Raw genomic sequence first — 27842 nt, forward strand, 5'->3', positions numbered from 1 at the left:
CTAAATTAAATGTTGCAGACTGGATTTGTTTAGGCTTGCCAAATAGTTTCTTAATTCTTCTAGACTTTTTCTTGCCCTCTGAAGTGATGAAGTGTATGAGTGCTGTCACTGTTAGCCGAACTCTGTGGTAGCCTGGCCAAATCTGTGCCTTGGTGTTCAGTCTCAGCAAGATTCTGGGAACATCTGGTCTTCCATTCTCCACGCAGCTTGAAGAAGCCCTTCCCAAGAGATGAGCGGGACCTTTTGAACCCGAAGCTGTCATCCTCTGTGGTGATGAGTGTGAGTCTGCTGTGGGACTCAGTGGTGGCGTCTCGTCCGTTTGAATGATGTCTTCATGAGTGTTCATTTTTGCTCCTTTCTACAGAATCATGGCTGACAGACTTTGTGACTTGGTCAGGATCAGAAGATATGGATGAGGGAGAACCATCCTCACACGGGCCATTGAGTATCTCCAGTTCATCTGCGTTCTTCCTTTGCACTTCATAATCTGTATATTAATTTGTGTCTATAGACAAATGGTTTGACAACAAGTATGTAGCTGAACCATCTGCATTAGATGCTACACATGCATTATCAGTAGGATTTTCCTATTTTTCCTTGAACTGACATCACCATGTCCTGATCTTTCATGTACCTCATCAATGACTGTTTTAGTTCCTCAATCTTATGGTCCTTCTGTTCATTGGCCTCCATCAACTCCTTTCTTCATTCGCTGTACTTCCAATTCTCGCTCTGTAGGATCTGCATTGCATGAGGCCAGAGCTTTGACGCCCATCTCATTCTATAACTTGGCAGATGTTTCCATTATGTTTAGAATCTGTTGGTCTTCTCTTGACATTTTCTGTTTTTCCATGTGCTCTCAGAGATATCATGACTATACTGGTTCATCAGCAGCTCCTCCAGCCTTCTGACACCAATTCTATTTACAGATAGGGATGTAAAGATTAATCAAAAATCGATTTAATATCGATATAATCTCCTCAAAAAATGCATTGACATAAAAAACAAAACAATTGATTCCCAACGCCGTTGTCTCAAGTCTGTGCTGTAAACAAACTGCACACTACTTAATATGATGTAAACCTCTGTTTCATAGCAACACAGCAGTGATAAACGAGCATTTATAAAGGAAAAACATTGCGGCTGACGCCCGTTTTAATTTACAACAACATAATTTCTGACATTGCCAGCTGTAGTTAGCATGCACAGGCTACCGTGTGCGTCTGATGGAACGTCGCTCGCGATGTCCTGTTGTGGTACGCTAACATAATGTAGCGTCTACTGTGGATTGTGGTGGCATTAGTCTGTGAACTCATGTGTATTAAAAACCAAAACATACTTTTGATTTACGCGTGATTGACATTAAAACAGAGAGCATAAGTGCTAACCTGCGACCACTCTCTGTGTGTTGCGTTTTTAAAGTAGGAAATTTCAGCACCCCAAGTACAACATGACGCATTTTTCACAGGCCATTGATGGCAACACACAACAATAAAACATAACACACAGGGGTCGTTAGAATATACTATTTACAGTGCTTAAAATATTGGGAAAAATGGTTTGACAATTGTGTTTTGCTGAGCAATGTTATTTCCGTGTTTTTTGATATGCATCACGGTCAAGATTTCTCTCTCAAACTCCCCCTTTTTTTAGGCACATACAACATTTTGAATGTTCATATATTACGCATACTAGATAAGCAAAACGTTTTGTATTCAGGTTAAATAAAAACAAAATAAAAAATCTATTTAAGTGATGATTTTAGTTTTCTTTAGCATGGTGCGTTTCCTTATTCATATGATTTCAGTCCCTTCTATATAGAAAAATGTATTTCTTTTAGTATTTATAGGTAGTTTCATAATAATAGTGCAACTCTGCATAGTGTGAAGTTTTTGGCTCCATTTAAAATGCATGAAACATTTAGACGCGCGAAACATCAATACGCATTTTGTTTGTGGATCGCTGCAGCATCACACGTGCGCATATAGACAAGTGTGGCAGCAATTTAAAAAAAATATATATATAAAATATTGACTCAAATCGAATTCGGGAACTGAAAATCGAGAATCGAATCGGGACTTGAGTGAATCGTTACATCCCTATTTACAGATGTAGTGGAAGCTTCAATCCTACTATTCCCATCCAGTGGGCCATTAACCACCCAGCCAAACTCAGTTTTGACAGGATACGGAACATTTCCTTGACTGTTAATAACTTCGCAATGCACCCAATAGCTTGGGTGCATTGATTCCAATCAACAGCTTAACCTTGGCTTGAATGTATGGCATCTGTGCATTTGACAAATATGGCCATTTAAAGAGGTCTTGAGATGTTACCATATCGTCTGTAGTGACTGGCATTTGTTTTTGTGTAATGACTTCTGGGAGGGGATGGAACTCTGAGCTTTCCAGGCTGGCCACCTTGAGATTGAACAGTCAAAAGGCAGGACTCATCTTTGTTTGACCCATTGTTCGCAGCGGGACTTGATTTTTCTTTCCAGGGAGGTTCAAGCGATGCGTCCGCTGTTCAGAGTAAAATGTTCTGGCGCTGCCCGGATCCATGTATGCATATGTTAAGATCACATAATCATCATTGGCAGCTTTTACTTTAATGGGAAGCACTGACAGCATGGTGCGACAATTGCCGGCCCCTGTTTGTCCACAAATTGTGTGAGAAATGGGAATAGGTTCTGATGTTTCCAACTATGGTTCAGGAGCATTTGCCTGTCGATTTATGTGCAACACTGTGGGGTGGTTTTGCTTGAAAATGTCACATTTCAATCTTGCACTACAGTCACGGCTAATATGTCCATGACGAAGGCAGCCAAAACATAATCCTCTTTTCTTCAATAAAAACACTTTGTCCATGTGTTTTTCTTACGAACTGCTTACAATTTTCCAGCAAATGTTCCATTGAGCAGCAAACACAACAGCCATTTTCATAGTCTTTGACGGAGTGTGGCTGCTTAACCTTGTGAGTATCTTTCTCAGTCACCGTACTGGCCACCACGTTCCTCTTCACTCTACTGCCCGGATTTGACTTGCCTTGACTTATTAATGTTGAGTTAGGGCTATAGTCATGCAGATCTCCCAAGAAGGGGTCTAAAAGAATTCTTCCGTGCAGCTCTTTAAATTGTACCATGTCAACCAATCCAGCTCTGTATCCTGTGGATTCATGATGTCATGAGCCTTGCCACGCCAGCGTTCTCTGAATTTATAGGGCAACTTTGCCGAGGTTGCCCTCATGCTTCCTGGCATGTCCAGTTCGTGCACATACTCCAGCTCTGCCATGATGTTGCAGCATCCGCATAGAAATAGGGAGTAGCTGTGAAGTGCCTTTGTGTCATCTGCTTTTATTGTTTGCCATGACAGAGCTTTACTAATGTATGCAGTGGCCGTTTTGTAAGGATTTCCAAAATGATCCTGCAGCAAAGCCTTGGCCACAGCATAACCACAATCTGAAGCCATGTGCTGACGTACAAGTTCCTGAAGTTGACCTCGGGTGTATTGCTCTAAATAATACAAACTGCTGGGGATGCTTTACTTTACACTAGTGATGGGTAAATGAAGCTTCAAATCTCCTTTATGAAACCGTTGTTGTATTTTTGGACTCCAGCAGATGACACTCTCTGTTCAACATTTGGATGAAAGCACACTGGCTAGCCATTTTAAACCCTTTATTTAAACCAACAGTGCCATCTACAGGACTCCAAAATTCAACAAATGGTTCATGAAGCGAATTTGCAGCTTCATTTTCCCATCACTACTTTACACTCCTTGCTCAAATGCTTTGAAGGTTCTGTAGTGCAAAGAATCACCATCAAATATTGCAATGTCTCTTGGTGGAAGAGTCATTAAATGCTGTTGGTTCATTAAAGCCGCTGTAATCTCAGTTTGTCTACTCATAATGATCAAACGGTCTCCAGGCACCTGTAGAGTAGTTGGTGAATGAGATTGTGTGTCATTTTGTGTTAACTGGACCTTTACTTCCATCGGTGTTCCATTTTGCTCCACTAAAGGGTGCTCCTGATTTGTGTTCGATTTGCTTTGTTCCAGGAGATGATGCTGTTAATTTTTTTTTTTTTTACTTTTGAAAATAAAAAAGGGAAAAGGGCTGAATTCCAATTTGTTTTATTTTAAAATGTAACATTTAACCTTCAAAAAGAGCTAGAAAAAAAGTCAAACGCATGCTGGGTTCCCTTGTGATGCGTGTCCAGGGAGGGTGCTTGTTAGCGGCTTAACTGCTACATACGCTGGCCGCGCTTCTCCGGAGGTCTCGTGTGCTGGAGCTTCGGGCCGTTTCGTCCAGTGCGTGTCCGCGGAGGGTGCTTGCGGCTTAACTGCTACGTACGTACGTACGCCCGCCTCGCTTCCCCGGAGGTCTCGTGTTATGGAGCTCCGGGCCGTTTCCTGAAGTAGGGCGGTAAGTCGACCTTTCCCCACCCGTTTTTTTTGTTTGTTTGTTTTGAGTCACGCTAGCTCAGCGGCGCATGCGTAAGCCTCAGTTTGTATTTCCTAAATGGGACGGAGTTTGTGATGAGTTGGGCCGTGATAGGTCAAATCTGCTTTGTTGTTTTTATTTCTTTATCGATAATTTATCAATACTATTTTCTATTTATCAATCACCCAACTATCCCGATACATATCGATATTGAATTATCGTCACAGCCCTAATTTTAATGTTACAACAGTTCTATGGGAATTTATAAGTGTACTGTGTTTTCACCACCAAAGGGGGCACTGTATTAAAGGACACAATCTCAGTTGCAGGTCCCATTTCTGGATTTAAAACATACATAGAGCACACTGTATTGTTAGGCGCAGGTATGTCAAGACATACCCTTAAATATAAGATAGCATGTATGCTAATGTGTGTTTTGAAAAAGTCAGCTTTGAAAAGGGGAGCGGGAGCAAAACGGAGTTATTTGCATGCCATTGGCAGTCACGCAGTCCCTCAGGGTTGAGGGCAGCTTTTGTGACAACTCAACCAGCAGTGGTGCAGACACATTAACTTTAACAGTACGTGATCACACAATGCCGCAAGACATTGAGGTTTTGTATAGTTATTCTCTTTCCCCCAACCTTTGGCGTTTGAGTGATTGATGATTTAGCCAACCAGAGTTGTCGATGCTTTGGTCTTGATGGCGCTGGCCAATCGGTGTTGTTGGCTAACACGGACGGGATAGTCCGAAGTGCCGTGTACCGAAGTGGATGTAATGGAAGTAACTTCTACCGCTATAGATGCGGAGAGGGAGAAGCTCGTGCTAAAGAATGGCGACACGTCTATTATTTGGACGTATGGCAGATTAGACAAAAATGAACCGCATCAAAAAAAGCGTCAGATCCAGAGGCAACACGACCAACTTATTTCAATGTTTAAAACACTACCACCGATTTGAAGCCTGTCAAACAGGTTAGAAATAAATAGAGGAAAGGGAGGCAACAACTCACGGCCATTCACGTGCTAAGCTAACATTGCTAACAGTAGCATTCACGTTACGAAAAAAATTCGCATCGGAAAACTATCTCTGAGGTATTTGTGCGTACCATGGGCATGCTCCCTCTCAGAGCGTCTTCAGCATTAATGACAACACTGTAACTTGTCATTGTGCATGTCTGATACCAACAATGATGGATATGCTGCTTTTTCTAGCCCCCAAAAACTAAGGGTTTTGCACCATTACAGATGCACGACTTTTTACACTTTATATTCTGATTTCTATCTTGCAGAAGCATTTTTTTGTTCCTGTTGCTAAAATGTGTGCAATTAAGGATAGTTTAAGTAAGACTTGTGTGAAGAATTGTCTTTATCATATTAGTACTTGATCCCGTTAAATCTCCTGTGAAAAGGCAGCAATCCTTTTAAAAAAAGTGTGCAATATTTAGACTTCAAAGTTTTGTACTGTTGATACATGAAAGAAAAGCGTTTCGTCATGAGTATTTTAAATGTAAGTTTTAAATGTTCGTTTACTTAGAATAAGTGCATAACTCTGCAATGTTGACCTTTTTAAACATTTACAATTGATAGTTGAAGATTGTTTATGTTAAGTTTTTGTCAGGGATGTTTCAAACAAGCCTGAATCAACCAGCCACGATTGTCTTTGTCACTCGCGAGGAGCAGCCCTCTGAACGACTCAGAGGAGAAGCTGAAAGCTTCCTGCTCCCGTCTGGTTTTTATATGCATCACAGCATAAGCAATTTGAATATGCAACTCATATAGAATGGAAAACTTGAACATTGACTTTATCACACTTGCCCACGCTCTTCCTGCTTATTCTAACAGTTTCAGCTTACAAGACATCTTTGGTTGACACTTCTGCTAAGTTTGAGCTGAGCGGTTTCCTGTTCTGCTGCCAGCGCAGACACTTCTGCTAATTCTAAACCGCAAATAGGAGCATGTTCACTTGTGACCTTCAATTGACCTGAAAGCATAGTTTGAAACTTGATAATATGACAAACTAATTTTTTTTAGTTATTTATGGTCCGCATGGACTTGTTCAATTTTAACGACGCTGCCAAAAAATAAATAATAGACTGTTATTGTCCATTCTGTTATATTATTCTGGATATGTCTCTTTATTGCATTATCTTACCATACCCTGAACCCCAATGTATTCTTGTTATTGTCAAGTTATTTGGTACAGTAGCATAATGCAGGTCAAAGCTAACGTCTTACCACATTCGCCAAAAGAAAGCGCCTTGTACTTTTAATCAAATTGTGGCATTAGTGATTTCTATTGATCAAATTACTTGTCTGAATCACCAGTCTTTGGTATATTCTTCTTTGTGATCTCGGATTGCCTCATCCAAGTATCATTGGAGCCGACTTGTATCACTATATCCAAATAGCTACGTTGTTTGCTCTGCTGTCTATTGTCTAGAACTCTTGCGTGCCAGCTCCCTAAAGTTAGCTTCAATGTTGGGTGCTCTGGCCCCACAATACACATTTCTGTGGCAGGATTTTCTAGCTTAATGTTACGGGTAATGGTGTCTCCTATAACTAAATTGCGGGAGCCAGTAGACCGAGTTGAATGGGACTAGCTAAAGGGCTGACTGTTCTGCTAACCGGACTAACAGGTTGGCTACAACCCATACTGTTTATTCCGCCACATCTACAGTACCCTCATAATTCTGCTCTAGATGATGGACACTGAGAAGGAAAAGTGTTTCAATGAGAAGAGCGCCAATGGTGCACGAACCCATAGTTGTTGCATTTAGCAGACGAGCAGATGAATTTTGGTCGTGTGCGCGGCATATGTTGCAGACTGTTGGCAGAGATGCTGCGTGATACAATGGCCGTTATATAAAAGTATAAAAAGCCTTCATGTGGGCGCCGTCCAACTGTAAATGGCTAATGAATTTTCAGTATGAGCGCGGACTTTCATTGGTTAGATGTAAAAATTAATAAGTAAACCACGTCACATTAAAAGCTGCAAGGCTTGTGAAAAAGTTTTAGTCCTGAATGTACTGTAATTACAGCCGTACTTATTGGGGAAAGATGTAGTTGAATTGCTTCCTGAATAATTGATGAATTACCATCAAACTGTATTTGCTTCTTTTGGAGTAGAGGCCCATTGCTGAAAATATTGGGATGGTGAATATGACTGCTACCAACACGTTCTACCATCTCATTTAATTGAAAGGGAACCAGTGACATTAACTTCTGGTGAATTCGGGAAGAAAAACTAATTTCATTTCTCTCTCCGTTTTCAGAAAGGGGAAGAAATGGCATTCTTGGACAATCCAGCTATTATTCTGGCCCACATCAGGCAGTCACATGTGACCAGTGATGATACAGGAATGTGTGAAATGGTGCTTATTGACCAGGATGTGGATTTGGAGAAATGTCATCTGGCTCAAGTACATGGCAGCAGTTACGAGTCAGCAATGTTGGGTTCCTTAAATGAGGGGTTTGGCACCATCACAGACAGTCACACTTATGACCTCTCACAGTCTATGGACATCACCTCCAGCTGGGACTTTGGAATCCGTCGACGCTCCAACACAGGTTGGTCTATCTTTGGGGGTCACCTGATTAGCAGGGCAGGGTTTTGCGAAGGCTTCCTTGCACTAATGCGCGCATGGACACACAGATATCCTGTTTTGCACTATTAGAAGGGTTTGTGTGACCAATCTGGACATATTTTAAACGGTTATTGACCGTGTGTAGTCCCTTGAAGTGATTCCAATTGAAGTATGCAAAAAGTAGACTACTACAAAAATAGGAACTGCTCTGGGGCTCCTGCCTTGACAAATTTTCAAAAACTGCTAGGTCAGATGCTATAAATATGTGCTATCAGACAGAGCATGCATCTGAAAATTATCTTTTATTTTCAATGAATGAATGAATAATCCCAGACAAGCCTGTGAGAAAATATTTCCATCGTACTACTGGCGCTTTGCAGGGACTACATTAAGATGCAAACCAAATTGTGTGCTATTGATGGTTGCACAAGGGCAATGCATGCATTTTCATTACACTGAATAAATGTCAAATGATCAGTGAGGTGAGTAGTACCACTGATGATAATTAGAAAGTTACTGCCCCCTGATAGTATTTGTCAACTTTGTGCTGTACATTTTTCAATGTCCTGGCAATTATTCTGATAGACATCCATAACTTTAGAAATCCGTTTATTGTCATTGTACTCAAGTGTGCAACGAGATTAGAGGGCTCCCCTCTCCAGTGCAATACAACAATAATACAGACAAATATATAAATTAGATAAATAAATAAGTGAGTGCAATGGAATTTAGTACTGAATAGTGCATATAAAAACACATCACAATGCTGTTCTGCAAGGTAAGGGTGTTCTCGTGTGTGTGTGAGAGTTCAGAATGGAGATGGCTCTCGGAAAGAAACTGTTTCTCAGTCTATTGGTCCTCGATTTGATGCATCTGTAGCGCCTGCCAGAGGGCATCAGGTCGAACAGGTGTGAGTTTGGGTGGGTATTGTCTTTGACGATGTTGAGAGCCCTTCTGAGGCACCGGGCGGTGTAGATGTCCGATAGTGAGGGGAGAGGGCAGCCAATAATCCTTTGCGCTGTTTTGACTGTCCTCTGGAGCCTCACTCTGTCCGCCTCAGTGCAGCCGCTGTACCAGGTGGAGACACAGTACGTCAGCAGGCTCTCGATGGACGAGTGGTAGAAGGCCAGCAGCAGCTTCCTGTCCAGGTTGAATTTCCTGAGGACTCTCAGAAAGTGCAGACGCTGGCGGACCTTCTTTACCACTGCTGTGGTGTTGTGAGTCCAAGAAAGGTCGTCGGAGATCTGTACTCCCAGGAACTTGAACGTGTGGACCCTCTCCACACACACGCCTTCGATGCAGAGGGGGGGCGGCACCGTCTTGTTCCTCCTGAAGTCGACGACAATCTCCTTTGTTTTTGCAGTGTTAAGGTGCAGTCTGTTGTCCTTGCACCAAGCTGTCAGTCTCTTTACCTCCTCTCTGTAGGCTGTCTCGTCACCTTCCGAGATCAGACCGACCACTGTCGTGTCGTCAGCAAACTTGACGATGGTGTTGTTGCCGTGGGCCGGGCTGCAGTCGTAGGTGTAGAGGGCGTACAGGACAGGGCTCAGCACGCATCCTTGAGGGGAACCGGTGCTCAGCATGCGGGTGGAGGACGTGTAGGGGCCGAGCAACACAGTCTGGGGTCTGTTGGTCAGATTCTACAGCAGTCAAGCCATTGTTTATAAAAACTACTCAATATGTATGTATGTACATATGCGTGTGTGTGTGCGTGGGTGTGTGTGTGTGTGTGTGCGTGTGTGGGGGGGTGCGCGCGGGTGTGTGTGTGTGTGTGCGCGCGTGTGGATATACATACTGCTTTGTCATGCTTTACAGTAGCATTAGTTGAGCTAGTCAGGCAATCTAATGCACGTTGATCTGCAACCCTGCTGGAGTTTCTGGGGGAACTATGATCGACGGACCAATGGGCTTTTATTGCTGTGGAAATGATACCTTGATGAATGTTTCTGTGGGGTCCGCGACGGATGCATTGCCGGCACAGAAGGGCGATGTCCTGGTAAAGATTTCCGGTTGGCTGGAGCGGAGGCACTGGTTGATGATGGCGGTGGATCCAGCGCAGTTTGTCAGCTGTATACCGAAGACGTTCAGCCATCGGGTGAAGGAATCATAAGTTAAGTGTCCCGAAAAGTGCAGAGCAAGCAGAAAGTCAAGACAGGCAGCCCACATCCGGTCCCTAGGAGACAGGTGAATCGATAGAGTTGTGTGAGTATCCAACTAGTAGCGTAGTGATGAGTGGTGCTGGCTAGCGAGCACAGAAGGACACAGGAGCAGCACTAGCAAAAATGTTTTTAAAAAAGAAAAAGGTGGATAAAACAACGATTAAGGTTTGGACGATTTGGGATAAATACACATAAAAACTTTTCAGTTACCGGTGAGCAGCGGCAGGCAGCCAGTCTTGCCAGTCTTCACTCAAACTGAAGATCTCGCACAGACAAACAAGCAATAGTCGTGTTTTGGGGAAATTATTGCAATGAAAACCCTTTCGACCTGACTTGCGCATGTAGTCGCAGCTTATGGTGGTGTTGTGTAATGAATTTTAATTAACTTTTTTTTTTATTGTATTTTTTTTTAGGGAGTGGGCATGTTTTTTTTGATGATTTAATTGATTTGGGGCTGGAGAGGTCAAAGGTAGACTCAATGCTTACTGTGTGCTCTACTGATTCTTGTGGTAAAATTGGTGAAAATGCGGTCAAGATGTGTGTTTCCCATCAGAAAGTTGCATCCATTGAAACGGGTTTAAGAATTGATGATGTGGCTGTTTCATTAGGGCTCCTACAAGATAGCCGTGAGAAACCCGGGGCTGCTGGTAAGATGAGAGGGATAGTCCAATTAAAACAGGACGTCAAGTCAAATATTTTCTTTACAATATGTTCTATGTACCTTCATGGGTCGAAACACAGTATTCTGATTAATACCTGTATTGCGTTTGTGGAATTTGAATTAAGCAGAAAAATCTACCGAGTGGAACGTGCCAGAAACGCCTCACCGGGCAAGTGTCCATGAGGCATTCGAATCAGATGCCCTCCCCACGTCCTCTGGCTCCTCTCAATGTTGAGAAGTAGTGGCTCTACTCTGAAACCCTCCCAGATGATCGAGCTTCTCACCCTGTCTCTCAGGGAGAGCGTGGACACTGCAAAGGAAACTCATTCTGGCCGCCTGTATGTTTTTTTTTTCAAGTCACAACCTACAGCTCGTGACCGTAGATGAGGGTAGGAACTCAGATCAACCGGATCCAGAGCTTCACCTTATGGCTCAACTCCCTCTTCACCTCGACAGGCCGTTACTCAGTCTGTATCACTGGAGACGCTGGGCCAATCTGCCTGTGGACGTTTTGCAAGAAAAGAACTAAAACAGGCAGAATATGGCTCTCGAGGAACCGGAGTTCCCTACCCCTGGTGTAGAGCTTGTCCCCTGTTCCACGACCAGGATGAAAGCCATATTGCTCCTCTTGAATCGGAGACTAGTCTTCCTGATGGTCAATATTCAATATTAGCACCCCCCCCCCGCTGTCATAAAAATAGTAATACAGGTTTTTCCTAAAATTGTTCAGCCCTAGTTATAATGTGAGTGCAATGTAAATATACTACAATAATACTTTTGTCATTGAGTTATTATTTGAAGGATTAATTTGAATGATTTGTGTAAATGTGATGTCTTCGTTTTATTAAGGTTAGTCGTCAATTATAGCCATGAATACAATTGTGAAATACTTAATGAAATACAATACAACTTTATTTGTACAGCAAATTTCACAACAGCTGGAGCTGTAACAAAGCACTTTACATACAATATAACATAAAATAGCAATAATATATCAACAAAGACAGCAAAATTATAACTTAAAACACAAATTAATTAGATTAACACATATTCAGCAGACGCCAGAAAACAGCAGAACAGTGACAGTCTCATGTTGTGTCAAAAGCCAAAGAAGAAAAATGCTCCCCTAACATCCCTGAGGGAACAAGGGATCAGAAAAGGCTCGATCCCCTCTGAAGCTCCCTCCATTTGCGCCTGGTCCGCAGACTTAGGGCTTCGGCTAGCTGCGTAGGAGTGTAGGAGCTCAGAGGGGTACACTGGGGTGAGGCCCTTTTAAGATTTGAAGACAAATAGAAGTGTCTTGAAAGTAACTGAAAATGCACTGGGTGCCAGTGAAGAGAGGCCATAACTGGGGTTATGTGGTCCCTTTTGTGAGCTCCGGTTAGGAGGCGAGCAGCAGCATTTTGAAACAGCTAGAGTTACTTAAGAGAGGACTGTCTCACTCTAAAATATAATGCATTACAATAATCTAGCAGGCATGAAGTACCGTTTCTAATCAAGGGACTTATACTATATTGTTTTATTTCGACTAAAGTAAGCCTAAAAATGTTCTGTCTTAGTCGACTAAAACTTGACTTGACTAAAAACAGTATCAACATGAATACTTACATCAACTAAAATTACATTTGGTCTGTATTTTCCCAAACTGTTCCTAGCTGGTCAAAGTATATGACGGCCACCACCTCATCCCCATTGGTTACTGTAATACCTCCTACGTCGCGGTTCACCTTTCGCGGGTTCAGTGCTTCGCGGGTCTAAAAAATATTCAAAAATTAAAAACTTTTTTGGCCGGGCACGATCGGGGCTCTCCATTCGCTCCGCTCCGCGGGGGCATTGTAGTTTCGCCGAGCGGCACGACGGGGCGCTGGAGCGGTTAGACGGCCGGCGTGCGCCGAAGAAGAGCATGGCCGAAGAGGAGAGTGGACAAAGAAGAGTACGTTCCCCCAGGCACGATCGGGGGCGACGTTTCGCGCGGTTTGGACCGTACCAGAGCTCCAGCCGGCGTGCGTGGCAGTTAAGCCGAAGAGGAGCACCTTCCGCCCAGGCACGAGCGGGGCGACATTTCGCTCCGTTCTGGACCATACGAGAGCTCCGGAGGAGGCCGGCCGGCGTGCGTGGCAGTTAAGCCGAAGAGGAGCACCTTCCGCCCTGAACGAGCGGGGCGAGATTTCGCTCCGTTCGGGACCATACGAGAGCTCCGGAGGAGGCCGGCCGGCGTGCGTGGCAGTTAAGCCGAAGAGGAGCACCTTCCGCCCGGGCACGAGCGGGGCGACATTTCGCTCCGTTCGGGACCGTACGAGAGCTCCGGAGGAGGCCGGCCGGCGTGCGTGACAATTAAGCCGAAGAGGAGCACCTTCCGCCCGGGGCAGGAGCGGGGCGAAATGAAACCGAGTTCATCCGAACGGAGACACGCTTCAGGGGAGCAGGTCCGGCGTGCGTGACAATTAAGCTGAAGAGGAGCACCTCTTCCGCCCGGGCACGAGCGGAGCGCAAGGCTGTCAGTTATGAATGAATAAATAAATAAATGAAGAATTCCACCATTCATTTCACAGGGCACACCGGGCGGCGTACCAGCAGGTAAAAGTCGAAGTAATTAAATAAATACAAAAAGAAGTAATTGAATAAATACAAAAATAATGGCTGGGGAATAAAAAAATAATAAGTTTTAATATTAATTTGTTTTTTTTTGTTATAACATGAATTTCACTCTCTCTCTCTCTCTCTCTCTCTCTCTCTCTCTCTCTCTCTCTACCCGTATTCTATATGGTGTACTGTATACAGGGGGGTATACTGTAGTATACCTGTATAGTTTTTTTTCAGCATTTTTGAAGGTGCGCCGCTACTTTGCGGATTTTCAGTTTTCGCGGGTGGTTTCGGTCCCCATTAACCGCGATAACCGGGGTATTACAGTATTAACTTTCTGAGTTTGATATCCGTACCCTGTCCCAGATTAACCTCGATAGTGTCATGTCCACTGTTGCAAACCCCACCTCCACCCGTACGCGAACCCCCCCACTCCCTCCACTTCCACAAATAATTTATAATAATATATTTTTTTCTTTTAATCTGAAATAAAAGTATTACATATTTTGTTCCTCTTCACAATTATGTCCCAAATGTTGTTGATTCTTTACCCCCCTAAACATCCAATTTTATTTCTGTGTTTCGAACCTTAAATGTGGCAAAAGGACAAAAAGTTCAATCGGGCAAAGCACTGTATTATGTAAAAGAACATTTTTGACTTGACATCCCCTTTAAGGTTCATTGTGTTTGAAGCACGTTTCAGTTATTTAAACAATACATGTTTTTAGCACAGACTTTTTTTTGGTCATTTTGAGTCTAACTAAAGTTTTTGCATATGTACTCCTTGTGTCAGCCCAAAGACTTGAAAGACTGAGGAAGGAGCGTCAAAACCAAATCAAATGTAAAAATATTCAGTGGAAAGAAAGATCATCCGCTCAATCAGGTAATGTTTCTCACCCTTTCTTGAAAGTGGCATCTTTAACTTAACGTTTAACTGTTTCTCAAGTGTTTTTATTGTAGTTTGAAAGAATGTCCTCAAGTGTTTCCTCATTTAAATAAATTACTGTGAAGACATAATTTTGCCATTAAATGTTATTTACGAATGACAATAATAACTGGTGATGTAAATTGTAAGGTAAGATAACCATTATTCAGTCACTACAGGTTTTCTCGTGCAATTTGAATGATTGTTACGGGAAATAATAAAAATAATTATTATTATTATTATTCATGCTGCAGCAGCGACCGCTGCGACGTCCCCATTAATTTTTCTTGGAATTATTATTATTATTAGGGCCTGAGCAGCGACTGCTGCGAGGTCCCTATTGTTTTTCTAGAAATTCTTCTTCTTTTTCTTCTTCTTCTTCTTCTTATTATAATTATTATTATTTAGTTATTTTTAGGGACCGAGCACCGACCTCTGCGAGGTGTGTATTGTTTTTCTCAAAATTCTTCTTCTTCTTTTTTTAAATTATTTTTTTTTCCATGTTCCATGTTTGATCGCATTTTTGACCACCTGAACATGCACGAAAACTCACCAAACTTTGCAGTCTTATCGGGCCTGGCGAAAAATTTGATATTTTAACATCTTAAATGACGCAAACAAAATTGCTCTGTAGGATCACCTAGAGTGGCAAAATAAATCCCTAAGCTTACAAAAAATTGGAGGCATGTGTAGCACCCCAAGAAGTACAAAAAGGTCCATTGCAGGCAGTCTAAAGTTTATAGGAAGTGAGTTATGAATTTTTGAATGTCCAATTTTGGCCCATTTTTGTACATTTACAGGGGTCATTATTTTGCCCCCTGATTCTAGAGGGTTCATGTGATTGACTTAAAATTTCGGCTGTACCATCTTTAGACCTGGGACTAACACTGGGACAAGAATTTTTAGTTTCCGAAATACTGCATGTGGGGCTTCAAAGTTTGTATTTAATATTTCCTTCGCCACAATGGACAGAATGCTTAACTCCCCTTCACATGCTCCTAAAAAGCCCCAAACTTCAACTGTATGTAAAGAGTCGCAACCTGACATATGTTATTTTATTTTATCCATATAGCGCCACCTGGTGGTTTTATTTCTTTCCATTTGAACGTACTGCATGGAGCCTGTTGAACAAATTCAACTAAAGCCTCAAGTTGTTGGTCTTGCTCTATGCCGAATTTTTTGTCTTTTTGGCGATGTCCGTGGCCATTAGGGTGCCCATTAGGGTGCCCCAAAGTCTGATTATTCTCCATGGCAAAAAAAGCTCCTGTATCAACCAGCTCACCGACTCAATAACACTCTTGGAGCACTCCACAGCTCCTTCAGTGATAGACAGTTACACCTTCGTCGTGTGAAGGAGTGATTTCGCCGCTCCTTCCTGCCGGCTGCTGTCATTCTTTTTAACAAGAACATTGGGTCAGGCCTACAAACGGGCGGGCATTAGTGCAATTGTGCTGTCCTAGGATGCAATACACACTATCACTGTACTTTATCCAATGGTGTACTTAAATATTGACCAATGCTGTATTTTGTTTACCATTGCAGTATTCTTATCATTGCAGTACTTATACCATTACAGTACTTCTATTATTGCAGTATTGTTTTTATCATTGCAGTATTTTCTATCATTGCAGTACTTTTACCATTACAGTATTTTCATCATTGCAGTATTTTTTTTATCATTGCAGTATTTTCTATCATTGCAGCTTTTTTTTTAAATCATTGCAGCATTTTTATTTATTTCCCCTCTGTACCATGGACAGACATTAGGAGTGTTTCCTTACACTTGTATATGTTGTGAAATGTAAGTGTATATACATGGGGATTTGTGTATGTATGTATATACTGTGTATATTCGCATGCTTTTTCTGAATGTCTGCTAATGTTATACATTAATGGCTACATTACGCCGCCGCCTCTGTGTGATCTATATCTTTGTTGCTGTAACACTTCAAATTTCCCCATTGTGGGACTATTAAAGGACATCTTTATCTTTATCAGAACTCAGATGATCCTATCTTGAAATTTTTCACATATGAGGATAGTCTAGCCCTGAAGACATCTACCAACTTATTTGTCATCATAGTGGTCGTACCATCTACTGTTTAAAGCATAAACAAGTTATTTTGGTTGTTTTTCTCCAAGCAGGTTAACAAGATCTAACTCATATTTGCTCAGATGACTGTTTTGTATTGTATTATATACATTATAATGTCCTAACTCTCACTAATTACACACACGCCCTGGGAATGGCACTTGCTGAACAGCTCGACGCAACCTCTCTGACAGCATTCCAAAATCGTATGGCATTGGACATGCTGCTGGCTGAGGCTGGTGGGGTTTGTTCGGTTTTCCATGACCAGTGTTGTATGTTCATCCCTCACAATACGGCCCCCGATGGATCGGTAACGAAAACTCTCCAGGCACTCCAAATGTTGTATGAGACTATGCACACTCATTCTGGTGCTGACAATCCTGTGTTAGGGTGGTTTGGTAACATGTTCGGGCAGTGAAAGGACATTCTTATACCTGTGATGGTGTCAATTTGTATCGGTGTCGTGTTACTAGCTGTGGTAGGTTGCTGTTGTATACCCTGCCTCAGACATGTGATGCTTAAGATCTTTGATTGTCTTTGAAAGTCAGCCTGCAGGAGGAGTTTGAGATGCTGCTGGCTGACTATGAGCTCGCCAGCTATGAATTCGAAGTAGTGTAAGATTTATGATAACTACACTGAAAATCGTACATGAGGTGGTGTGTGTTTGATGTCATGTTACATTACATATGTTAAAAGGGGGGAAATGTGAAGAATATTATAGGAACAATTATGTTAACACATGTAATGCAGAGATAAATTTAATATCACACTGCAGAACATTAACTATATGGTATAGGTTTTGTTACTAATCTTGGTTCACACATTAACAATTCTGGGAACAGAACATAGCCACCTGCACCAAGGTCAAGCCAACCGAACAAACTCCACTCTAAATAAACATGAAAGGAGTGCGGATGTGGGCAGGATAAACAACAGCTGTGACCAGAATACGCATACCTTTGATAATAAACATACCTTTGATACTGTTGTATAAACCTGTATCGATTTCTGTATTGATCATAATATTGTGATATAACCTGTGATTCTCAATAAAAGGTCCGGGGATGTAGGAACCTTCAGAGATCCGACCAGATCACTGGTGTTTCATCTCTCTTGGCCAGACTCTTGCCACTTGTTGTCCGTGTCTATTGTCAAGTCAAGTCAATTTTATTTGTATAGCCCTTAATCACAGACAGTCTCAAAGGGCTTTACATAACCACAATCGACATCCCCGATCTTAACCCCCAGGAGGGCAAGGAAAAACTCAAAAAACCTCATTAGGGGAAAAGTGAGAAACCTTGAGAAGGGACCACAGATGGGGGAATCCCCCTTCCAGGATGACCAGGCTGCAATGGATGCCAACTGGGCAACATTTGACACATACAATGATGCTATGCAATAATAGATGAGATAATGTGAGAGTTAATTGAATGAAGTGCTGCAGGAAGATGACTTCAGTGGAGTGGGTCCTCATCCAGGGCCGTAATATCCATGGCAGCATATCCGAGGATGAGCCTTCGATCTTGTACCGGTCAGTTGGTGTAAATTCAGAACAGCAACTTCCAAGTGAATCACCATCACCTAATTCCCAAGTCGGGGAATTGGGAACAGAAAAGAAAGAGCAGAAATAGTAAACAGGCCAACAAGTAGTTCAACGAAGTGCTGAAATATAAGGAAATCAGAAGAGGCGCTGCATGAAGACGACTTCGGCAGAACAGGTCCCTTCCCGGTTCGTCAGTGCCGTAATCTTCAAAGCATGTCCCCATCACCTAATTCCCAAGCAGTGGAAGAGGGGGCAGAAAAGAGAAGTCACTCCACCACATTTGTTGTGATTCTCCCGTGACAGGCGTTCAGGTTGTCACAATACGAAATTTTCTGTGAAAAGCTGTGGCCGTGGCTTCGCACAGTTTGCCAATAAAACGCTTATTTTGAGGTTCTAAATATGAACAGAAACTTGGCACACACATCAGGCCTGGCAAAATGATCATTATTTTATTAATTTCTGGTGCAAATTTTAAAAACTGGCTCGCTAGCGCCCTCTAGAAATTACAAAAAAAGCAGTACTGATCTGTATTGACGGTATGGATGGTTGGATTCACTTTAAACATTGACGTGGCTTTGACAACTGTCAGGTTCAATCACCTAAGCATTCACTGAACATAGGCAAAATGAATGGAAAGAAGACGAGTTGATCTTTTTTACTCGCGAGGAGAACGAACAGAGTGTGCTCATTTACAACTCTCCATCCGCTCTGAAACCCACTCTGTCGTACCCTCTCTTTTATTGGGGAAGTCCCTAACTATACAATGTATTTTGCACTAAAGACGAAGGAATTAAGGGGGAAGAAGAAGAACCAGCGAACATGAAACATTTCAGACACGAGAGGAAAGACAGACATCAATGGCAGTCATTCACTGATCTAAAAGGCAGATATGCCTTTTAGTGCTCTCGCACTAAAGTCACAGTCCTTTTGTTTCAAAGGTGTGTCTCGGGCACACCTCCTTTGATGTTGCAGACGTTGATCTAATCTTCACGCATCTGCTTCTCTTGAAGTCTTCTCATCTGTATGGTTCAACCCTCGGTCACACTATGGAAACATTTCCTTTGCAATACTAATGGAGTAAAATATGGGATAACTTATATACATTCAACCTAACAACAACAAAAGCTGCTCTAGGTTTGACTACGCAATAATTTCCCACGAACAATTCTCACATCTGGTATTAGAAACTTATTTTTCATTGTATTGGTAGCACCACCTACTGGCTAAAGGAAATAAGTACTTCATGCTTTGATGTTTTTCTCCAAACAAGTTAACAAGATCTACCTCATATTTGCTCGGAAGAGTCGTCTTCTTTTCCTTTCTGCTTTTCCCATCAGGGGTCGCCACATCGAATCAGTTGTCTCCATTGAACCCTGTCCTCTGCATCCTCTGCTCTCACCCCAACTACTTTCATGTCCTCCTTAACTACATCCATGAATCTCTTTGGTCTTCCTCTGGACCTCTTGCCTGGCACTTGGAAACTCAGCATCCTTCTGCCAATATACTCACTATTTCTTCTCTGGACATGTCCAAACCATCTGTCTGGCCTCTCTGACTTTATCTCCAAAGCCCCTTAACATGCGCTTTCTCCCTGATGTTCTCATACCTGATCCTATCCATCTTGGTCACTCCCAAAGAGAACCTCAGTATCTTCATCTCTGCCACGTCGTAGCTCTGCCTCCTGTCTTTTCTTCAGTGGCACTGTCTCCAGACCAGAAACCATTGCTGGTCTCACAATATTTCTATAAATCTTTCCTTTCATTATAGCTGAAACTCTTCTATCGCACATCACGCCCGATACTTTTCTCCACTCGTTCCAGCCAGCCTGCACACGCTTCTACAATTCTTTTCCACACTCTCCATTGCTCTGGACTGTTGACCCTAGATACTTAAACTCCCCCACCTTCTTGGTCTCTTCTCCCTCTTCCTCTTGGGTCACTCTTGTTTTCACACAGATACTCCGTCTTTCTACGGCTAAATCTTCATTTCCCTCCTTTCCAGGGCAAACCTCCACGCCTCCTGCTTCTTATCCACCTTCTCATCTGCAAACATCATAGTAGTACTGAAGGGTCTGCGATTTGTGAGGGATTAAGAGGGCATGTTTGTTTAATATGTGGGAGTTTGTATATTTTAATTTCCCGTATTTCGTTTACTGCCTTTAATTCACCTGTTTAAATAGGCACTAGTTTGTTTTGCGGCTGTTTACCGTGATTGTGTTTTGTGTATGTCACGCCAGAGTGTACAGTGCACAATATATTACTACGCGCGCGGCGAGTTGAACTTTCGAGAGACATTTTTGCGAGTACGGAGCAGTTGAGTGAGTCGCCACGGATACGTTTAAGTGAGGCATTGGTCGGTGAGACCACAGCGAGCGAGTGACCACAATCAAGAGACCGTGAACACGCTTTGAAAGGTGAATGCGCGTTCTCAGCACGGCAGCCGGCCAAGACATCGAGCGTGAGTTGGCAAGATAGGCTAACTCACACGACGGAGACGAGAGGACACCCGAAGCCATTAGCGGTGTGTCGCAGTCCGCCGCTGCTGACTATGAGCTCGCCAGCTATGAATTCGAAGTAGTGTAAGATTTATGATAACTACACTGAAAGTCGTACATGAGGTGGTGTGTGTTTGATGTCATGTTACATTACATATGTTAAAAGGGGGGAAATGTGAAGAATATTATAGGAACGATTATGTTAACACATGTAATGCAGAGGTAAATTTAATACCACACTGTACAACATTAACTATATGGTATAGGTTTTGTTACTAATCTTGGTTCACACATTAACAATTCTGGGAACAGAACATAGCCACCTGCACCCAGGTCAAGCCAACCGAACAAACTCCACTCTAAATAAACATGAAAGGAGTGCGGATGTGGGCAGGATAAACAACAGCTGTGACCAGAATACGCATACCTTTGATAATAAACATACCTTTGATACTGTTGTATAAACCTGTATCGATTTCTGTATCGATTTCTGTATTGATCATAATATTGTGATATAACCTGTGATTCTCAATAAAAGGTCCGGGGATGTAGGAAGCTTCAGAGATCCGACCAGATCACTGGCGTTTCATCTCCCATGGCCAGACTCTTGCCACTTGTTGTCCGTGTCCATTGTCTCAGAATTTCCTACTTGTCATGGCGAGGGTCACTCCACCACATTTGTTGTGATTCTCCCGTGACAGGCGTTCAGGTTGTCACAATACGAAATTTTCTGTGAAAAGCTGTGGCCGTGGCTTCGCACAGTTTGCCAATAAAACGCTTATTTTGAGGTTCTAAATATGAACAGAAACTGGGCACACACATCAAGCCTGGCAAAATGATCATTATTTTATTAATTTCTGGTGCAAATTTTAAAAACTGGCTCGCTAGCGCCCCCTAGAGATTACAAAAAAAGCAGTACTGATCTGTATTGACGGTATGGATGGTTGGATTCACTTTAAACATTGACGTGGCTTTGACAACAAAAGCTGCTCTAGGTTTGACTACGCAATAATTTCCCGCGAACAATTCTCACATCTGGTATTAGAAACTTATTTTTCATTGTATTGGTAGCACCACTTACTGGCTAAAGGAAATAAGTACTTCATGCTTTGATGTTTTTCTCCAAACAGGTCTCTAGAATTTTGAAAAAAATCGACACGAATCATACATTTTATCTATAACTATGAAAATTTGGTGTTATATGTAAAAGGCCAATTCCTACAAAAAAGTCTCTTGGAGCCCTATGATAAACTTAGAAGGAAGTCCCCCATTTTTAATTTACTTTAAAGTTTGTGTCGCCTTGACAACAAAAGCTGCTGTATTAACTGAAATGATAATTACTTTTTAAAATTTCTCAGATTTGATATAAATTCAGACCTGAACACATCTACTTACTTCCTTTAAGCTCTCCAATCTCGTTGTAGACTGAGTATGACGATAATGTCTTTCTGGTTCTGAAATTTTTAATCCATCATATTGTAACACACAGTTTGGGAAATTTTACGCAAAGCTGTAGGCTTGGCAACTTCTATTGGCCTACACTGATGCAACAACTTCTGGCCTGGCAGCAGTTTTGATATTTCATTTGTTTATTGTGTGATTTAAAAAATGAAAATGGCTCGATAACACCATTAAGATTTTTTTTTGTGAAGCAGCTCTGGTTGGAAGCACATATAACGGGCTAGGATCGAAAAAAGTCTAAGAAACTCAAAAGGAAGTAGGCCTTTTTCAATTTTCTATGACATCTTTGACCTTTTATAGGGATTGTATTTGGTCAAGATAGCTATATATCTGACATAATTAATTTTCCAAAAATTGCAAATCCAATGTGCCGGTATCACGACAAGACAATAAAATACAATACAATTTTATTTATATAGCGCATTTCAAAACAGTTGAAGCTGTAACAAAGGGCTTTCTATATGCCGTCATGTAAATTAGCGGGTAATTAGTAGACAAATTAAAACACATGAAAACATGTACAACAGCAGAACAGCGACACTCATATTGAGTCGAAAGCTAAAGAATAAAAATGTCTTAAACAGATTTTAGAATTGGACTGAGCGGGGGCTTGCCTAACATTTAATGGAAGCTCATTCCAAAGGGCAGGAACGGCAACAGAAAAGGCACAATCCCTCCTGAGGCTGCGCTTAGTCCTCAGCACCTCCAGCAGCATGTGGTCCGCAGACCTGAGGCAGCGGACAGGTGCATAGGGGTAGAGGAGCTCGGAGAGTTACGCTGGGATGAGGCCATTTAATGGCTTGAAGACAAACAGAAGTATCTTAAAGTGAACTCTAAAGTGAACTTGGAGCCAGTGAAGACAGACTTAGATTGGGGTTATGTGATCCGTCTTCCGAGCCCCAGTTAAAAGGCGAGCAGCAGCATTTTGGACCAGTTAGTGGCGCTTGAGCGAGGACTGGCTGACTCCGAAGTAAATTGCATGACAGTAATTTAGCCTAGATGTAACAAATGCATGGATTACTGTTTCTAAGTGCTGTTGGGAAAGAAAGGACTTCACTTTAGCCAGCTCCTTAAGATGAAAGAAGCTGGATCAAACAACAGCACTGATTTGCTGATCTGATTTAAAATCACTGTCCAGTTTAAAACCCAAGTTTGAGACTGTTGGCGTCAGGGGACCGAAGTCAACAGGGTTGAGAGTAGAAGGGCCAAAGTAGGGCTGGGCGATAAACCAAAAATTTACAGTTACCGAAATGTATTCTAGTGACCGACATAATTTTGCCCTTGTCGGTAAATTCGGTGTCTGTCTGCGGCGATGTTCATGCCTCTTTAAGACGGCTAGAGCGCATGACTCATGCGCTGTAGAAGAATGTAAACAGAAGATTCAAATCCTGAAGCGGCTGACACGGCTGCAGACGAAGTAACGTCAGTTGGAATTGTTCTTGTCGCGCTTGTCCTGAAAAGAAATTTGACATCTGTCGTTTGGAAATGTTTTGGGTTCCATAAAGACGATGTTTGAGCAAAAGAACATGAACTGCAAAGTGCGTCGTAAGCACCTGAAACAGCGCGTCCAACCTTTTGTTTTTCACCATCCACAACACAACCATGCTGTTGACTTGGAGCTTGTGCTAAAACAGCCCATAATGGAGGCGACACCATACGAGACAACGTCTCAGAGGTGGACGCGATAGCTGAGCACATAGCTAAAGATAGAGCTCCTCTAGTTACAGTGGAGCGCACAGGATTTAAACGCCTCATGAACGTAGCCGACAAGAGGTACGAAAATATTTGTCGCAAACAGCACTTCCTTATATGGACAACATCCGGACGGGAGCGGAGACATGTCGAGCATTTTGCATTCACATCCGACTTGTGGTCGAGTCGCAACATGGATCCCTGTTTGAGCCTGAATGTGCAGTACATAGACGACAAGTGGCGACAGCGCACCAGAGTACTCGAGACGGCACATTTTCCCGATGATGCACACTTGTTTATTTGGCATTGGCATTCCATTGACATTTTTTTCATTTTATTTAGCATTTTGTTTACAGGCGACTAGCTCCTTTGCACATGGCATTATTTATATTGTTTACAAGATACCTTTACACAAATTTAGGCCTATGCAAATGGCATTACAGCATCTTGGCACAATATATTTGCAGAAAAAGATTTTGTGAGAGGTACCCTTTTTCTCCTGTTCTTTGTGACATTGTTCAAGTCATGCAAAGCAAGCTAGTTTTAATTTATTCAAATGATTTTTGTACTTTTATTTTTCATTGAAAGTAATGTGTACCAGTTGGTCAATAAAAAGGCAGTTAATATGCATTTCTTGCATTTATTTTGATTTTGGTCCTCAGGGGGAATTTATCGCACAGTTATCGTTACTGAGGTAAAATTGCCCAATTTATCGCAATATCGATTTTAGGTCATATCGCCCAGCCCTAGGCCAAAGGGACCGAACACCCATAACCTCTGTCTTATTTTCATTGACATTCAGGAAATTAAGTGACATCCTGATTTTGATTTCCTCTAGGAAGGACAAAAGTGGTCTCAAGGAGAGAGCGTCTTTTTTGCACAGCAGGATATAGATCTGACTCTCATCTGCATAGCAATAGAAGGAAATTTCATGTTTTTGTGGGATGGAACCTAGGGGCAGCAAGTATAGCGAAAACAGTGAAATTGGTCTATTCGATGTGCATTCTTCAGGAGCCTTTAAAGTCAGTGTGATATTTGCTTCTCTCAATGATTGTGGTAATGTATGGAGAAAGATCGCTGTCAAAAAGGCAAATGCATAATTAAACAATCCGTATCAGCAAATGTGAGATTCGTACCCGGATTATTCCCCTGTGAATACGAATCAGAGTTGTGAGGGTTTGAATTTATTTTTTTGTTAGTATGAATCAAAATTATGAGGGTGAAATGTTTTGTGAATACAACTCACGTTTCTACGACTACGAATCTGCACAACATGCAAATTGGGATGACGACACGCAGGCCACAGGCAGGTCTCAAGGGAAGCCAGTCGAGCAGCGATTCTGCTACCCACGCATGCGTAAAGAGAGAAATCAAAATGCCCGTCAGCATAGTGGCCTTCCGTTGTCTCAAAATAAGCCACTTGTGCGGGGTTAAAAATGCAGTCACAATTGAACGAATTGGCGATCCAAGTTGTCAATTTAATGTAAACAAGATTAACGTGCATTTGTTTGTCACATGTGCTTGACTCAAAATTATTCGTCCTCGTCCTCCATTCCAAACTACAAAAAAATTAATCAGTATAATAGTTTGTTTTAGTTGGGATCTGGTCAAATACTGTTCCGCTGTCTTCCAAGTCCCACACTGCACCGCACAGGTGCAATAATCATGAAACTTAAAGGTTCACAGGTTACACCACCATCCCTCGTCTCCAGAGGGCACCCTCCATACTGCGCTGCCCAGTAAGGCAACAATGGTGTCAAATAATGCATTCATTCTGGCCCCAACAGTCAGCGATTCGGCCCATTGCAAGTTGCAATAGCTCAGGTAGAGCATCTATGTGTATATCCAATTTATTAATTATAATTTATTACATAATATTGCTTTTAAATATTAGCTTTGAACTCACAGGCTTACGGCTAGAGATTGATATTTAATGACGTGTTTTACTGTCAGCATTGTTACGTACGTGGCTGTTTCACGTCGACAAAAATGTTCTGTATTGTATGGATACCGTTAATCACTCGCTAAATTAGTCACTCCGTTTTTGATTGATTCAAGTAGTCCCACAGAACACAAAATAGGACATTGTAGTTCTTCATTCAAAAGATAAAGATGCAAAACATGTCTTGTAGACATATCACAGTGTTACTTTGCTATACAGTAATCCCTCGCTTCACCTATCGCGGCTTCGCTGCTTTGTAGATTTTTTTACAGTGGTATTGTGCTCTGTGTAGCGGCCCCTTGGATTTTGAATAAGGACGCAGATAGTTTCAAATGGGTGTCGATAATCTTTTATCTCTGAACAAGCATGTTAAGCATTCTGCACCGTGAAAACTACAGAACAACAGAAAAACACAAATTGTAATAGTAGTTTCACAAATAATTCACATATCAATCATGTATACACAACGCTCCTGTAACTCCAGAAATTTGCTTTTCTCGTAAGCTTCTTTAATCAGTGCGGGCAGTCAAAGGTCGTTCTGACTCGCCCGTAGCGACACATCATTTTATCCCCAGCTTTTACTTTCATTCAAGTACTCACACGGACCCAGCATTGTCGTTCAGTGCAACGAATGAATAACATCTACTTGAACTACGAGAACGCTACGGGAACGGTCAAAAGCCGTTTCGCTTCCACGACTACCAGCACTGTATTGTATTGTTTTGTGATCGACAATACTGTACATGGGACTGATTCATCTAGTCTACAACTGATCTTTGGTTACGGAACGGACAGGATCTATTGCGCATGCGCTGTTGCTTTGTATGTGATGTGTAGCAGAGACAAGTAAAAGCCACCGACATGCTTGTAGTTTATTTTGAAGAACGCGACAAGCACATCGTCTACTTTTCCTCTGTATGCACGGGGGGATCTCGCCGCACGCGCATGCGCAGTCACAAATCAGAATTATCAAATTAACTACATCATTATTTACAACACAGTAACTTCAAAATTCCAAGTCCCATAGTTTACCTATAAGCACTAAACATGAATCTTTGTTAATTCCTAACATAAAATAAAATATAGCACAATAAGAACTGGCTCTTACAGCTCCTATCAACTCAATAGAAAGGAATGAAGAAATATAAATGAATCAAATGACACCATTTCAATTAGCCATCCAACTAATAATTTACATTTTTTAATATATTTAACATTTTATACACTACCGTACCTCATTCCGCTCTCCTAGGGAGCTAGTTAACAGTTCCACAGTCAGCTATCTTACCTTAGATAGGGATACACATCGAGATTCTGAGCTACGGACAATGTAAAATAACAAAAAATCACAATGTCAATTCTTTGCTCTCTATACATTAGAGGTGTCAGAAAAACGCGTTATTAATGGGATTAATCCAACCCCCTTTTAACGCCGTCAATTTTTTTTTCTTGGCCTAACAAAGAATGTTGTCCTATGACGTAGCGCTGAAGCTGGAAAAACTCCAACACCTTAGCATCTTGCGAGACCGTAAAAAAAAAAAATTTAGGACACGGCTGCATGGGCTTGCTGTGCAGATTTTCTCCGGTTTATAGAACTAAAAGCATCATAGCCAGCGGTAAAAATTACACAAATTCAATTCTGAACGGCACATTTAAAAAAAAAAAAGTTACCTAATGGTGTCATTGATAAGAGCAAAGTCATTTGTGTATATTGCCATCATGAACTGAACTCCCATCGCAGCACGTCCAGTTTAAAATACCATTTGATAGCCAGGCACACCGCTGATGCCAATTCTCCAGCCCTTTGTCAAACCCTGGCATCCATGGATAATTTGCGACAGAAACCGATGGATGGATCAACTAAAAAGAGACTCGCCGAAGCCATAGCTAAGTGGGTGGCCACTGCGTGTTACCATCGTGGGGGATGAAGGTCTGGTTGAAATACTTCGCATTGCGTCCAACGACTGCACTTACTATTTGTCCTCGAGATACACCATTGCAACCCGCATTCAAGACTTGCAGGAAGCGGAGAAGGCAGAAGCAGTCGCGCTCACTGATGATGACTGGACTTCTCTCAGTACCCACAACTACCTCAGTGGGACAGCCCATTATTTTGACCCATTTCCTTTGCACTTTGTTGGCATTTTATATTTCATATATTACTCTAATTTGATCCCTTAAAAAGGCTGATGAGATGCTGTTTTGTGTGACCTTGTTTGTGTGAGTCGAATCCAATTTATTCAATAAAAAAAAAAAGAATTTGCAT

The 27842-nt window shown here is 42.0% G+C and overlaps 1 protein-coding gene and 1 long non-coding RNA gene across 6 annotated transcripts in view; one reads left to right on the plus strand and one right to left on the minus strand.

The window, feature by feature from the left end:
• mapkap1 (MAPK associated protein 1) overlaps window positions 1–27842 on the plus strand; it is a 141772-nt gene that overhangs the window by 27139 nt on the left and 86791 nt on the right. For 4 of the 5 annotated variants that reach the window (XM_088280984.1, XM_088280982.1, XM_088280981.1 and 1 more), the window contains 2 exons: window positions 7713–8007; window positions 14221–14310. In XM_088280984.1, coding sequence (XP_088137110.1) covers window positions 7713–8007; window positions 14221–14310 — 385 coding nt within the window. The remainder of the gene's footprint in view (window positions 1–7712; window positions 8008–14220; window positions 14311–27842) is intronic. The other variant, XM_088280985.1, reaches the window with a different exon arrangement.
• Window positions 17161–27623, minus strand: LOC148319670 (uncharacterized). The gene is made up of 3 exons (XR_015839713.1): window positions 27551–27623; window positions 24881–24977; window positions 17161–18213 (listed from the first exon to the last, which is right to left on the minus strand). It is a non-coding gene; the product is annotated as an uncharacterized LOC148319670 (long non-coding RNA).

The sequence above is a fragment of the Idiotropiscis lumnitzeri genome, chromosome 18, assembly GCF_059441095.1.
Source record: "Idiotropiscis lumnitzeri isolate Australia: NSW breed Sydney's pygmy pipehorse chromosome 18, RoL_Ilum_1.0, whole genome shotgun sequence".
NCBI classification, from domain to species: Eukaryota; Metazoa; Chordata; class Actinopteri; order Syngnathiformes; family Syngnathidae; genus Idiotropiscis; species Idiotropiscis lumnitzeri.